Source organism: Danio aesculapii, chromosome 21, assembly GCF_903798145.1.
Source record: "Danio aesculapii chromosome 21, fDanAes4.1, whole genome shotgun sequence".
Lineage (NCBI taxonomy): Eukaryota > Metazoa > Chordata > Actinopteri > Cypriniformes > Danionidae > Danio > Danio aesculapii.
The window spans coordinates 5,156,953-5,173,852 of record NC_079455.1 but is presented as its reverse complement, the minus strand read 5'-3'; the positions used below and the strand labels follow the sequence as shown (position 1 = coordinate 5,173,852).

The window sequence follows — 16,900 nt, the reverse complement described above, 5'->3', positions numbered from 1 at the left end:
TTAACGTACTGTAAACTTAGTAACTAAATAATTTTGACTAAGGTATTTCTTTAAACACTGAAACTGCTGACGATACGAACTAACTTTGCCATCTGAATAAACAAACAAAGAACACTGATCGCTTACTTACCAAATCTGTAGAGACAGGACAAACAACACCAACTGGAGCCACGTCTTTTTTAAAAGGAGACGAGCAGCAAATTGGGATTTCACCATTTCCAGATGCGAAAAGCTCTCGGGTAAAAAATAAATGTTCCTAACAAACGTATTTCTGTCGTGTGCACTGTAATCCACACGTGAGTCCAGCTGCACTCTCATAGCGGGAAATGAAAACAAAACCTTCGTCGCAGCACATTAATAAATGCAACACTGATGACCAGTGTCTCCAAACAATTCTTGTTCTTCCACTTGTTTTGGCAACACAACGTGGCGTCTCTCTGCCGTCTGAACACTGTACAGGTAAACCAGTCTTCGAAGCTATCATGCATATTAATGAAGGTGCACCTCATTCACAATAGAGTGCGCTGATTGGTTTGAACCAAGTCTTTCTCATGAATTAATGCTGCACACTGAGAGACATCACGATGTACTCGCAGGTATAGACGTCCACTCTCCACGCTGGAATACACGCAAGGATCTCATGGCCGTGACGCAGCTTCAAAAATTTGTTTCACGAGCAACGAATTTGCTCGAAATAACGCAAAAACAACCAATTTTCACATTTTTTGTGAAATATTTGTGTCCTAATGGTGTTGTTAGCAGCGTGGGACACACATGTGACTGTCAACAGCTCAAAAAATTTGTTTTGGTGTTTCGTGACCGCTTTAAGATTGTGTGTAGGGTCCAGTCGAGATCACAATCATTTTAATTATTCATGGAGCCCAAGTAGCCATTTTCACAGTTTTCTATTTTCACAAAGTAGACAGCTATCCAATCAGAGAAAATGTCTCCATGTCAGCTTGATTGTTAATTAAGCTTTGGGCATATAACAGCCAACTTGGATGATAAAAAAATAAACACACACAAAACAGCCGTATTTGTTTTTCTGTTTTCTTTACAGTGTCTTCAATCACCTAACCTTGTCATGATAACCATCTTCACCGTAATGAATTGCGTGTCCCATTTCTCATTTTTCTCTCCAAGCAACTGCTTAATTACACATCTCGGCTGTGCCTGTTCATGTGTGAGTCTGTCAATGTGTGTGTGTGTGTGTGCGCGTGTGTCCTGCCCCCCCTCCGGAGGCAGCCTTTGCTTTCACACCAAACATCAGATATTCTTGGCTGAGAGTACACAGAGCCTGTGGAAACTTCCAGCGACATTATGCAGTGCTGGGAATCACATCACGTATTCAACCAGCTGGAGCAAATAGCGGTGAATAGGAGCTGCCTGTTCTCAGCGGTGGAAGCCACAGGTTTCAAGCGCTATCAAATACCTTTAGTTTGTTACTTTTACAAAGAACAGAACACAGCTAGATCACAAAACTGCACGCTGACCCGAGTTCCTATACCAGATGCAGACTATGACCTCTGCGCACAAACGCTTCGATAAGAGGATCTGGAAGGCACCTGTTCCCTGGAATCAAGCATTGAGGGAGATATACTGAGATGAATGAGGACTGATGGCCATAGAGTTGACACCGTGTAACGTCATCACACAATGATGATGCCAGAAGTTTCATTCATTCATTCATTCGTTTTCTTTTTGGCTTAGTCCCTTTATTAATCAGGGGTCGCCACAGCGGAATGAACCACCAACTTACCTAGCATATGTTTTATGCAGTGGATGTCCTTCCAGCTGCAACCCCGCACTGGGAAACACCCATACACTCTTGCATTCACACACATATGGCCAATTTAGCTTATTCAATTCACCTATACCGCATGTCTTTGTGGGGGTAACCGGAGCACCTGTGGGAAACCCACGCCAACACGAGAACATGCAAACTCCACACAAAAATGACAAGTGGGTCAGCAGGGACTCGAACCAGCGTCCTTCTTGCTGTGAGGCGATCGTGCTACCCACTGCGATACTGTGACGACCGCCTGAAGTTTCAATAATTTAAATTAAAATGAAGATTGACAAAACCTTGAAACGTAATTAATGTTGCATTCATATAATATAAGGAAAAGTAAAGAAAAAAATAAGAAATTTCTTTGGATTTCTTTAAGCCCTGAGATGCATGATGGCTACAACGCTACAACAGATGTCAAAATTGTCTAAATAAATGTTCTTTTATGTACGATAAAACAAGAGAAATTACATTTGGAATAAATAAAGAGATATGGTCAAGACAAACCAAATTCACTTTTACCTAATTCTAAGCTGCAAATAAAAAATTTAAAATATTCTGTAATTTTTTTTTTAAAAGCATAGTTTCTGTGCCAGTGCTGAAATGCATAAAATAACAGCATAAGACCAATGCCAAACAGGAAAAAAAACAACATATACATATACGTATACATGCACATACTGTTTACATACATGCATATAAAATAATAAGAATTAATTGACATATATCAGATAAACAGACTGCAAAAAAATGCAGGGTTCCACAGAATTAAAAATCAATTAAGTTAACTTAAAACTAAGTGGACTGAACATAAAAGTACTCAAAAAACAAATCTCAGAAATTGTGTTTAAGCTCATTTTAAATAAGTAGCTTGAACAAGCAGCAAAAATAATTTTTTGAGTGTAAATAGATAAGATAGAATATGAAAGGATAGATAGAATATAAAAGGGAGAGTTAGATAGAACATAGGAGATTGATGGATAGAATGTAAAAAAAATAGATAGAATATGAAAAAGGATAGATAGAATATGAAAAAGGATAGATAGGATATGAAAAAGGATAGATAGAATATGAAAAAGGATAGATAGAATATGAAAAAGGATAGATAGAATATGAAAAAGGATAGATAAAATATGAAAAAGGATAGATAGGATATGAAAAAGGATAGATAGGATATGAAAAAGGATAGATAGGATATGAAAAAGGATAGATATGATATGAAAAAAGGATAGATGGAATATGAAAAATTATAGATAGAATATGAAAAATTATAGATAGAATATGAAAAAGGATAGATAGAATATGAAAAAGGATAGATAAAATATGAAAAAGGATATATAGAATATGAAAAAGGATAGATAAAATATGAAAAAGGATAGATAGGATATGAAAAAGGATAGATAGAATATGAAAAAAGGATAGATAGAATATGAAAAATTATAGATAGAATATGAAAAGTTATAGATAGAATATGAAAAAGGATAGATAGAATATGAAAAAGGATAGATAGAATATGAAAAATTATAGATAGAATATGAAAAAGGATAGATAAAATATGAAAAAGGATAGATAGAATATGAAAAAGGATAGATAGAATATGAAAAAGGATAGATAGAATATGAAAGGATAGATAGAATATGAAAAATTATAGATAGAATATGAAAAAGGATAGATAAAATATGAAAAAGGATAGATAGAATATATAAAGGATAGATAAAATTTGAAAAAGGATAGATAGAATATAAAAAGGATAGATAGAATATAAAAAGGATAGATAGAATATAAAAAGAATAGATAAAATATGAAAAAGGATAGATAGAATATAAAAAGGATAGATAAAATTTGAAAAAGGATAGATAGAATATAAAAAGGATAGATAGAATATGAAAAAGGATAGATAGAATATGAAAAAGGATAGATAGAATATGAAAAAGGATAGATAAAATATGAAAAAGGATAGATAGAATATGAAAAAGGATAGATAGAATATGAAAAAGGATAGATAGAATATAAAAAGGATAGATAAAATTTGAAAAAGGATAGACAAAATATGAAAAAGGATAGAATATGAAAAAGGATAGATAAAATATAAAAAGGATAGAGAGATAGACAGATAGAATATAAAAGAGACAGATACAAAGAATATAAATATAGATGGATAGAATATAAAAATGATAGATAGAATATAAAAAAGGATAGATAAAATATTAAAAGGATAGATAAAATATTAAAAGGATAGATAAAATATTAAAAGGATAGATAAAATAAAAAAGGATAGATAGATAGATAGATAGATAGATAGATAGATAGATAGATAGATAGATAGATAGATAGATAGATAGATAGATAGATAGATAGATAGATAGATAGATAGATAGATAGATAGATAGATAGATAGATAGATAGATAGATAGATAGATAGACAGACAGACAGACATACGGACAGATAATATAAAGGGGACAGATACATAGAATATAAAAAAGAATATTTAGTCCTTTAAATTTCCATCTTACAAAATACAAATATACAAATGGATAATCTTTTTCAAATTACATTAAATAAATGCTATTTAGTACAACCTAAATAACCCAAGCCATAAAAACCCAAGCCAAAAAAATAAATTATTCAAACTAAACCAAAATATTCCCTGTAAACAACATATTCAAGTGTCTGTATGAGTGACAGATATGGAGACAGAGTAACTATATAAAGTTACAGTCAACATACTTTATAGGTCTTCTTTTTAAATAGCATTCACACAGATTATGCTAACATGCTAACATTACTTTGTGTAGACTCTACTGTGTGGACTTGATGTGTGTTTTCAGTAGACATGTTAAACCAAGGAACTAGTACTGTTCAGCCTTACAGCATGTCTGCAGTGTGTGTGCGCTTTCATTTGCATAATGCAGTTCAAGGCATTCAATGCGGAGATAGGAATTAGCCGTCGTGCCTTCACACAGTTTGCACTGCAGTGCACTTAATAACGTTGATCTGATCCGTGCCTATTATGTAAAACATCTTGTAAATTAGGGCTGTGCGATACTGGAAAAATATGCAATATTGTTGTTGAGCATTGCGAGATGATATAACATCTCCTAGTAAAATGCTACTTTTAATAGAAAGGATAGATTATCTATCTGTTAAATTATTTACTTTTAAATTATTTATTTCAGGATATTTTCTAATTCAGAGTAAAACAAAACGTTCAAGGTGCAAACATTTAGTCTTTAAAACACTATGAATGAGTGACAACCTCAAGAAGATCTGAGTGTGCTTTCACACGTGGACTTTTGTTTCGGAACCTGGCGCGTTTCCCCAGTTAGAGCGGTTCGTCTGGCATATGTGAATCCAGCAATCACGCTCGGATCCACGCCAAAACAATCGGTTCGAGATCGCCTGAATAAGGTGGTCTCGGCTCGATTGAAACAAACTCTGGAGCGATCTATTTTAGACAGAAAGCAAAGTGATCCAACGAAGTAACAAACCAGGCGATATCACAGTGTATTCTGGATAGGGGTGGGCGATATGACCTAAAATTAATATCATGGTATTTTTCATTTGAACGGTGACGGTATAATATCATGGTATTACTTTCAATAGCAAAATAATATACATCTCAAGGAAGAACGGACAAAAGAAAGTCTCACTTCTATCACTCTTTAAAAGTTTTGGTTTGGGTCATTGTAAATGCTCAGTCTCGTTATGAGCTGATCTTCATTTCTCTGTGTTGGTGGAATAAAGCAGGCGAGTCAGCCGCACCAATTTATGAGCAGACAGAGCAGGATTCTCGCGATGACCACCAGCGCAATTCCGCTCTTTGTTATGAGCTGTAGTTTCAGTGTAAACTTAGTAAAGGTGAGTTTCTTTGGCGATGATGTGTACAGTGTTAGATTTTATATTTAGCGGACATTTGCGCTGAACACGCGGTGAATGCAACGCATTGAGATTCGGGCACCTTCTCCGAAAACACTCGATTGATCTCAGCTGGCGGATCAACATTTACCTCATGTCATGATCGCTGTCATCTGCGCCATTATTATTATTATAACTTTAGGTGAGGTTTGCAAACCTGTGCACTTTTCACTCTTCAGCCGTTTGCATTTCCTGCAGTAACAAAAGCTCCCTGTTATCTGACAGCGGGAAGCGTTGAGTGACTGACAGCTAATATGAACAAATACAGCAGCAGGGTAGAGCGATTCACCAAGTTTTTAGAGAAAATCAAATCAGATTGCACTACAACCATTATATTCAGACACACAAATGCTCCCAAATATATTATGAGGGCGCATAGATTAAATTTCGGGCGCTCATGCGACCAAAATGGTTGCAATTTCGAGCCCTGTAGTATAAGGACATGTATTCAGACCACAACTGAACGTTTGAAGAAAATTGAATGCCTTATTATTTAGAATTAGCTATTATTGATGTAAATGCAGCCGTTTAAGCCGCGCAAAATTGATTTATTACGGTATTGATGGTATTAGAAAATCCATGTCGTGGCGCAATGTCACACCGGTGATGACTATGACACCGGTGTACCGCCCAACCCTAATTCTGGATATATAATAAAGAGAGAATTATGAGTAGGGCGGATGTCATCATTCCTAGCGGTAAATGTGCGTTTTAATGTCAAATACGAAAGTGAAAGCATTCTGAAATATTACCGAGAGCGGTTTATCCGTTAGGAAAATTAACTGAACTGCAGTCCTAATTAATCTGTTATTTCTCTTTATAATGTGAAGCCTATAATGCAGAATTCTAGCCAACGGTTATGCATGAGAAAGTCTTGCATCTGATTTATATTTGGTTCCAATTAGGGATGCACCGATACCATTTTTTGGAACCGATCCGATCTCGATACTGATATTCTGAGTATCAACCAATACAGATCCGATCCCAATACTGTGCAGTTTTTGTTATTTTAAGCATAATTAGGATCGGGCCGATAGATGATGCCATCGTCCATCGCCAATAGCCATCACGATGCTGAGCCGGCATTGTGATCCTCCGCCCCGCCCCCGTCTCAGCAGCACTCCCGAACCACTCGCGAAAAATACACAAGGCCCTATTTACACTGATACATCCAAGTTTTAAAAGGGCACGAAAACAATCCATGTCCACACTGGCATTTCAGCTAGCATTTCTGAAAAGCCCTCCATACACTCCCACTGAAAACGCGCATCACATGACCGACCACACACACACACTCTCTGTCATGTGCTGCAGCATCTAAGTTCCAGCAGTCATCCCAGAGAGCAGTGTACGTCGGACAGTTTATAAAGGATGCTGCTGGATTGCGTCTCACTATAGTTGTTAAATGTGATATTTAATTAATCTTGTCTCTAGCTAACAACTCTTCGGTCTTTTGAATCCATCAGGTAACGTGTCGAAGCCTACTCATGCCAGAGTCCCATGGAACAAAGTGATTAACAGGTGGCGATTTGTGTGTAACTTATCTTTATTTATTTATGATTTGTTTATGGGTAAAACAAAGACCATGCGGCTCAGGTAGTTGAAACGGTAGGCTACAAATAATTCATTTGTTATGAATTAATTCATTATTTATAAATAATTAATTCACCGCCGCCTACGAACGACGATGCCATCGTCCATCGCGATGTTTTAAATTAGACATAGTACGATGCCAAACTGGTAATGTCGCCCAACCCTAAGAATAATATTGTTTCAATAGTTCTGGTGATAAGCTAAAATGATATATCTTCTTTAGTACAAATACAGCCCTATAGGCCTACTGTATATGACAGACAGCACAATCTAACTAAAAATATGATGCTTGCTGTAAACTAGGCTACATTATTTGAGCATTCGTTATGACATTGATCTGTTGTGGTTCAGCTTATGTTTCCTTTTTTTAATATTAAGATTTCTCTTTAAAAACTTATAATAGGCTACCACTACTGACACTAATCGCTGGTAAAATAATCAGCCTTTTAGCAAAGCCTGATATTTTCCTGCAGGTTTGACGCAGACTAAACCTTACTTAATCCCTCGCCAAATCTCACCGTGAGTGAGAAAGTTCAAAACAAGGTCCGCTTATATGCATCAGTGCCAAAACACAAACTGGTCTGTTAAATTAAATATTAATATAAATAAAATTACAGCGAAATATTCACAGTTTCAAAAAAAGTCTACATTAGGCTAAATCATTTTCTGTTAATGACGATCTATATTGTGCCCATCATTATTTGATACAATTACTTGACATTGATTGAACTAATAGGAACAAATAGTCCTGGAGAAAGTATTTCGTGCTGTCATGAACAAACACGACACGCAGTTTGAATTGTGTATGAATGGAGAATGATTGACAGGCGCAGCGGCGAGAAGTGCTGAACAGAACATGAATTTAAGCACATGAATATTCATCTGTGCTTCACATTAAACTATAAAATGGCTTCAGCACATTTGGGATATAGTAGGCCTACATGACAACTTTCTAGTGCCTTTTAATAGGCTACCTTCATGGCTTTTGTTGGCTTATAAATTACACAAAATATAGCGCATGCGCAAGATCGGATTTGGATCGGTATCAGCAGGTTGATACCTGATCCAGCAATAATATGCGGCATCGAACCGATATCTAATCCAAGTATCGGGATCGGTGCATCCCTGGTGTCTATGTCTGTGGGGGACACCATTCAAAATTAAAGTGAAGCGTTTCGCTTATAATGTCTTATTTATCATTGCAATAAAATAAAATAAAATAAAATAAAATAAAATAAAATAAAATAAAATAAAATAAAATAAAATAAAATAAAATAAAATAAAATTAAATAAAACAATAAGGACGCATGACAGCTGAGCGGGTCTCTGCAAAATAAACCCTGGAACTCAGACCTATGTAACGAGAGTTTACTCGCACCTGACTTGTTTTAGCTATTTTTGCCCGTTTAGAATATTTGTCGTGTGAAAGCGAACTGCATCAAGTACAAAGTGCAACACTGTAACAATTTTAATCCCTGTTTCGGAACCAAAACAGTCCTTCTACAGATGAGAAAGCACTCTGACTCTGATTGGCTGTTGTCATTTTCCTCTCTTAATGCCCATAATTAGTGTTTATTGTCAGCTTTGGGTTACCATTTGGGTTGTTCCAGCCAATAGAAGAACAGCAACTACTGGGGAGTCAGAGATAGTAAGGCTCCATCTGATTTAGAGAAACCACCAATTAAAATAAAATAAACACACATCTGTGATACGTATATTGCATATACTATTATTACGATAACAATACTTTTGAGATATATAGTGCAGCCCTATTCTAAATACATGTAAACGTTGCATTTAAAAACAAATATTTAAAAACTTGCCAATGACAACAACAGCTGAGTAAACTACTTCCTGTGCCTTTCCCATTGTACATTCTTTGGTTTTTTTCCACTTGATGGTTGTCAAAAGTATTGATTCGGTACTATTAGGTACTAAAATTTTAAAAACGTCCATTTGCTACTAAAATTTGAGCGCGTATTGCTTTGTCGTTCGCCAAGTTCAAATACACAGTACACAGAAGCACTTCAAAGCCGTATAGATCAGTCAATCCATCAACAAACTGCTCACTTAATAATATGTCCGCTCATAGACAGATCAGCTGATCGACACGGCTTTTGAATTAGCCCTGGTACCATGTAAATGACCTTGTTTTTGAGTAAGTTAGTTCTCTGACAAACAGCTGGTCATGTGATCACCCGCTGAGCCGGAGATGCAAATGTCTCCTTTCTCTGGCCTCAAACTATATGAAATATTTAATGGAAAATATCATATTTGCACAAAATAATTTCAGGAAAAATCATATTTATTCACATTTTGCTATTTATTAGCTATACTGAATTATTTATTCCCTTTAATATTTAGTAACTATTAAAAAATACACTTTAATTATGCACATATGATGACAACATCTCATTGTTTTGTGTCAACCATTGTAAATTTTCCCCACAAACAACCAGCTGTTCTCACTATACAGCTTGGGGTGGGAACAAACGCTGCACTGCTTCTGGAACTGCATGCAGCGTGAAAGCGCTTACATTAACCTACAGTAGCAACCAGTTAATATATGTGTGAAAAAAAAAAAAAGTACCGCACACACTGAAGATGGAGAATGTGTGATGGAGGCATTCACTTGAAATGATCTCAAACGTGGGAAGCTTTCTGCCAGTTTTTTTTTGGTCTGAATATTCTCGACCCAGTGGTGTTTTCACTCTGCAGCATCTTCCGTGTTTACATCACAGTACAGAGTTTTATTGTGTCAATAATAACGGTCTGTGAGGAAATTCAATGCTTCACGTGCAGATAAATCGACTAATGTTGGCCCATGATTGCCTATTAATTGGCCCGCCATGCTATCTGAGAATAGTTTAGAGATTGTCATTTCAAATTTGTTGTAACCTTTTATTTGTTTGTTGTACTGTTAAGCTACAAAGCTAACTGAAATTAAATGTTTTAATACAGATGATGTAAATGAATCAGATTTAGCTTAAATTAGTTTAGTTTCATCCATACGACGCATAGCATTGAACTCTACTGTGTTATAAATGTGATTATGTTTTTAATCACAATAAGTTATAATTTAAAAAATTATAATTATAAATTATAAATTATATAATTTATTAAAAATTATACTGTATTAGTTAATACTATTCATCGTAATGTTTTCAATTATTTTTATAATATTATGAAAGGAATTAGGAAATTACCAATAGCAACTTTAATAAAAAAATACTTTGGTATATTTATCTTCGCCCACGGCTATCAATAATATTTGGTTTTTGGCCCTTCATATGAAAAAGTTTGAGCACCCCTGCTGTATACTGTATAATATTCTTTAGTTCTAACAATACTCAAAACTAGGGCTAGGTGATAAATCCATTTTATCTACTAATTCGAGTGTGACGTTTACATTGATTTGTTTAAATGAAAATTGATTTTAACCCTTTAACCCTTACATTCCCTGTAATTGCATAAAATGGTTTATTTATATAATTATTATTATTATTATTATTATTATCTTGATATAATCTTGATATTATTATTATTATTATTATTATTATTATTATTATTATTATCTTGAATTATAAATAGATCATGTTAAATTTGATCTTTAAATGACCTTGAATGATCTTTTTTTCTTTAGCATTTTTATATCCCATAATTAATTATAGGGTTGGGCTATTAATCTAAAAGTAATCGAAATCAACATTCAGAACCTTTAATCGATCAAATTTTTCCAGGTCAATTTTTTCAATTACTTTCCCTACTGCATGTGAAGTCACGTGACACAATTTATACTTCTGCATCAAACGCAAGGCTATGGTCCAGCGCACCTCTCAAAAAAGAAATGTAACTACACATCACACATTTGATGATGACTGGAAGCTGTGCCAGAGATGCCTTAAGATGGCATATTTTCTATTACAATAAAACTATTATTTACATAAAAATATTTGATTTCAGAAGATGCAAGAAATGCACTGTTTAAAATATTATTTACAGGATAAACAAATGTTCTTATTTTATTTAGAAGAGATGCTTTTTATTTTCTACTTTTAATATGAAAAACATTGAAAAGAATTTATTTTGTTTCCAAAATTGCAAGTTATTTACTTTCACTTTTTATTAGAAAAAAGTGACTGTTAATTTCGGCAATGTGTGTTTTAATAATCAGGTGTTCAGCGTTGATGTTCAATAAATAATCATAGATAAATAGTGTGTGTTTCTTTTAATTGTTTTAAAATCAAGTAATGCTCCTTTCATTTTCACTTGTAATTTGTGAGCATATTTACTGTACAAAACCTGTTCGTAAACCATGAGGGAAAGAATAAAAAATAAATAAAATAATCGTTCATTAATTGATGAATAGAGTTAAAAACGTTCAATTAATTCAGTCAAATCATCCATCCCTAATTAATTACGTAGGTTATATAGGTTAATAACCTTCAACTCCAAGCATTTTTAGGGGGGAAAATTTATTTAAATCGTAAATTGTTTGTTTTTTTATTATTATTATTTTAAAAATTTTAATAAATAAATAAATTTGAGATTTTTTAAAAAGGCCACATCACCCAGGCCTACTCAATGCATCATGCCATGGCTTCTTTACTTTGGTCATGTGAAACATTATCTAGAAAGAAACACTAACATAACGTATGCAAGTATTGAGATCTTAGTGTGCCAACTTATGAACACAACCATGTTAAACCATTGCTGCTGCATCATAAACTAACAGAACTTCATTTCTTCATATTTCCGTACTGTATATGACATTAACAGATCTAAATATCTCAATTTCTCTAGCTCCCGCACCAAAAATATACCACCAAGAATAAAACAGGCTGGCCGACATGTAAAACCTACTACGATTACTGTAATGGCTTATGTATACATAACAAACATGGGTCAAAAAGACAATGATTTTCTTTATATTGATTTGCCCAGAATCAAACCAACCCAGACACTGTCATTGTAGGCAACTCTTTGTGTTTTGAGCAACTAAAATCTCATGGAGCTCTGTGGAAAACAAAACAGGCAGGGCAAAGTTAGTCATCCAAGCCTCTGGCACATGTTGCTTTGGGCCCGACTTAAGCAGAATTTGTCACAATGTGCCACGGGAGAGCCGAAGCAGGCAAATCAGAGCTGTGCAGATGCAAAAAATAAAAACAATGATCCACGTGTTAGGGGATTCATACTGAAACTGACCGCAGCAAAGCAACGTGCCGTCCTTCTTGAGCAATGTAAACTGATGATTTCTGATGACATAAGCAGTAGTGACTGTTGGTGACATGAGAATGCTGAGCTGAGCTTAAATGCAAATCAACAGTGACACGTCGGGACGACTACCAATGGGCTATATGCACAGCTAGTGTTTTTTAGCCAATGATGAACTTCCAGTGAGAACTTTATGTGGCTATTTTCAATTTCATTAGATTCCTTTTACATCATCAATGCTGTAATGTTAGTCAAATATAATCAGTTAAATAGGCTTTAGCATCCATTTGGTTGTTAAAATGCAAAAAGAGACGAAAGACCATTTAAACGGAGGTGCCGTCATTAGCTACAGGACAGCACAAAAATTCCATTGAAAATATTGGGGTAAAATTAATTTCCATATTTTAAAGACATGACGCGGAAAAATAGAATTTAACGCAGTGCTTCTTGTTTGGTCTGATACTCGCTTTATATCGTATCTCAGCTAGGCAGTGAAGATCGCTGTTTTTTAAAGAAATCAGTTTCTAACAGCTGCGATTTTGTATGGGATGACAATTCACCAGTAGGGAGGGGTACCGAAACTCGGTACTTTATTCGTATTGGTGCTACATTATAAAAGACCGAAGTATCGATAAGCTCTGACGTTAACGGTTCTGGTATCTGTACTAGAGAATTATTGCCGAATAAACATTACTTACTACAGCATAATTCAACTGACCAACCTTTTCTAACTTACGATATTTGATATTCGTCTGCACGGTTGGCAATCTCATTAGAGAAATGCTCGTGTTTCCGGCGAGCACGTCAAGTATTAAAGCCTTCGCAGTCCTCGGCTGTGTGTGCACTCAGTGGAGGCTCGCGCTAAGTGCACACACATGCAGTTGAAGTCAGAATTGTTAGCCCTTCTGAACTATTAGCGCTATTAACTATTAGTTAAGGGGTAATTAACTATTACCCCTGTTTATTTTTTTCCTCAATTTCTGTTTAACTGAGAGATTTCTAAAAAACACATTTATGAACATGATAGTTTTAATAACTTATTTCTAATAACTGATTTATTTTATCTTTGCCATGATGACAGTAAATAATATTGGACTAGATATTTTTCAAGACTTCTATACAGCTTAAAAGTGACATTTAAAGGCCTAACTAGGTTAATAAGGTTAAGTAGTCAGATTAAGGTAGTTAGGCAATTTATTGTATAATGATGGTTTATTCTGTAGACCATCAAAAAAAATACAGCTTAAAGGGGCTAATAATTTTCTCCTTATAACTATTTTTAAAAAATGTAAAACTGCTTTTATTCTAGCCAAAAGGACATTCTCCAAAAGAAAAATAATATTAAAGGAAATACTGTGAAAATTTCTTTGCTTTGTTAAACATAATTTGGGAAATATAAAAATATATATATATATTTATATATATATATATATATATATATATATATATATATATATATATATATATATATATATATAATTCTATATATATAATTCTTTATTAGATAGGGGCTAATAATTCTGACTTTAAAAGTAGCTCGCGACACAGACTCGCGCACACACAGCTTGTAAGCTTGCGGAGTGAACCAAATGGGTTGTATTTCCAGAGTGGACAGCAACAATGACCGTTGCAACAACGCAACGAGTTGTTTTTGTATAAGCGGAAACGCAAGCATTCTGGCTAAGTGAAAGTATCTTTCAAAAGTGCATTAACTGCAGAAAGACAAATTAAAAGTTTTTCACTGCCTAGCTACTAACGCCAACGCTACATCATCCACATTGTTATGTCAGCAGTCAGTCACCTAAATTAGTATAATATTAATAGCTAAATAAACACAAATATTCGGCTATTTTTGTCTGCAGTAGCCTAAATAATTTTTTTAAATGCTTTTACATCAGCTGTCTTTACAAATATAGCCTATGAATAGCCTAATTATTAAGAAATTATAAAAAATTGCTTATTTTTACATTGCAAGATGCGCCAAAACTGTATTAACAACACCGTTAACTCCCAAAACATCGTTAACTCATTTATGTGAATGCATTAATGAAAAATCATAAACATTATCTCATTTAACTGCATTTTGCATTTAAAAGAGGGTATTTTCAACTGCAGGCAGCACAATAAACCAAGAAAGATCCCGACTTCTGTCAGAAAAGGCAAACATGTTGATTTTTCTCCAGAAAAAAATATTTTACAGGAAAAAAAATATTATTTGTTTAACAATCATTGGTTTTGTCTTATTTTTGTTAATTGTTGTTATTTTTGTTGAATGTTGTTAATTCTGTTCAATTAGTTTTTTGTTTTTTCGTAAAAAAAAAAACACTACAAAAAGTACCGATAAGAGAACCGTTAAAGTACTCAAACGATAAGTAGTATCATTAAAAGTAGTAATACCGTTAAAACCTTAGCGATACCCATCCCTGTTCACCGGAAGCCCTTGAGCTGGCTGGCTGAAATTAAAAGTCCGTTTGCAAATACCCCATTGGAATACACAGAGATGTATAATACCTCTTATCACAATCCTAATAGCATTCTTTGACAATCCAAGACTTTGAAAAGGCCACTGACAAAGCTTTGAGTACATTTTGGCACAGTTAATGTGCTTTTACACTAAGAACAATAACCATACTAATGATAGCACCCACATCAATAGAAGAGAACACTCTTTCTATTCTAAGCTCTTTAAAATTGAGAGGACCGTGGTTGGCTGTTTTATTATGCATGCACTGGAAAAAGGAATAATGAAAGTGATAATTACACTTATTCTGTAAATTTTGCATGCAAAATCCAGTCATTCCAACAGGAATCTGCGAGAACATGAAGTGTACTCTTTACTCTGTGTACAGGCCCTCATTCTTCATGTTAATTGCATAAGATGACCCGTCCTAATGCAAAGGCAGTCGTGTTTTATTAACAGACCTCCTTCTCGGCTTCGAATTCCCTTTAAACCTTTATAGCTACAGTTATAGTTACAGTCCTTGGAGTAAAGCAATCAATCACTAGTCACTGTAACCCATTTTACAGCCGATCATCACGTCAAGTACACATACCTGGAATGGGAAGATGTTCTCGCTCCTGTCATCCATCCAGGATTTAGGATTAAAGCCGGGACTGGCGCGGGAGTATTTCTGCTGGGGCATGTGGTTGTTTGGAAAGGTCTTCTTGAGCGGAGAGATGGAGTTGAGTGGTGTCATGCCCCCGTTCAGGCCTCGGCGGTACTCGCGGCCCTGAGAGCCGCCCCAACCACCATAACCCCCACCTGGGCTCCAGGATGTTGAAGAAGGAGAGGGCGAGGGGCTCTGGTAGCTGCCCCAAGGTGAGGGAGGCTTGCTCAGGTTGTTAGAGAGATGCGGCAGCTGGCCAAAGGGGGCGCTACGGTGGGGGAACGGTGGTGGATGGGGACTGGCAGGAGAACGGCGATGCTGCTGGTGCTGACTGTGAGGGTGCTGGAAGTGGGGGTGGGGTGGGTGGTGCTGGGAGATGGGACCGATTTGAGGCGAGAAGTTGCCACCGAAGCCTGGGCTGACGTGATGGGAGAAGTTCTGGAACAGTAGAGGGCCATTGTTGGCTGAGGCAGCCGGGTTGAAGAAGCTGATGTCCTCGTTGATAATGGTGGAGGGGGTGGCGGGAATAGCAGCCGACCAGTTGTTGAAGCTGGTCAGGGAGGAGGAGGTGCTGGACTGGGCTGCTGTGCCCAGTCCCGAGGGCTCCTGATAGTCAAAGGGTGTCAGCACTGGCGACTCCAAACGCAGCTTCTCCTTGCCATTGGTCCCGTCAGATGACCCACTCTCCACTTTACCTTCTTCGGCACGAGCCTTTTCCAGTTCAGAGATGATGGTGCTCTCCTGATGTCCAGGCGAGAGCTGCTGCTGCTGCTGTTTGTCTTGGGTCTCCTGCAGCTCCTGCTGCTGTACTTTGGCCTTATCCGAGCCCAAAATTTCATCTTGCATGTTGTTGTGACCTCCAGCTGCTGGGAACAGCCAGGTTGAAGCGCTGCTGCTGCCATTCCCAGCCGGGGTGCTGTTTATGAAAGCGGCGGGGCTGGCGGTTGCATTGGGGTGGTGATGTGGCGGTTGTAGGTGAGGGTGGATTCGTACTGGGAAAGCAGACTTGTTGCCAGTGTTGTTCTGCACTAAGACTCCAAACCCGTAATCCCCCATTTATGTTCTCCAGTTTACCTTGGTCCCAACAGTTATTCTTGCTTCCTATGCCCTGAAAAAGAAGGCATGTCCATGGTTAAAACACTCACATGACGCAGTTAGACAACATTATTCATGACACACTGGAAACACGGAGGACACCCTTTGGTGAGAGAGCTATGTGGCACTATGCCACCAGACGTCACAAATACTGACAGGACAAATATATGCGAGCACATCCTACAT

General features: G+C 36.1%; 1 protein-coding gene across 1 annotated transcript in view; it reads right to left on the bottom strand.

Moving 5' to 3' along the window:
* The window catches only part of LOC130215260 (cytoplasmic polyadenylation element-binding protein 4-like), a 33,160-nt gene that overhangs the window by 15,389 nt on the left and 871 nt on the right, over positions 1-16,900 (bottom strand). Inside the window, exon 2 of the mRNA XM_056447180.1 lies at positions 15,566-16,727. Within this exon, the coding sequence (XP_056303155.1) occupies positions 15,566-16,675 (1,110 nt within the window). The 5' untranslated portion in view covers positions 16,676-16,727. The remainder of the gene's footprint in view (positions 1-15,565; positions 16,728-16,900) is intronic.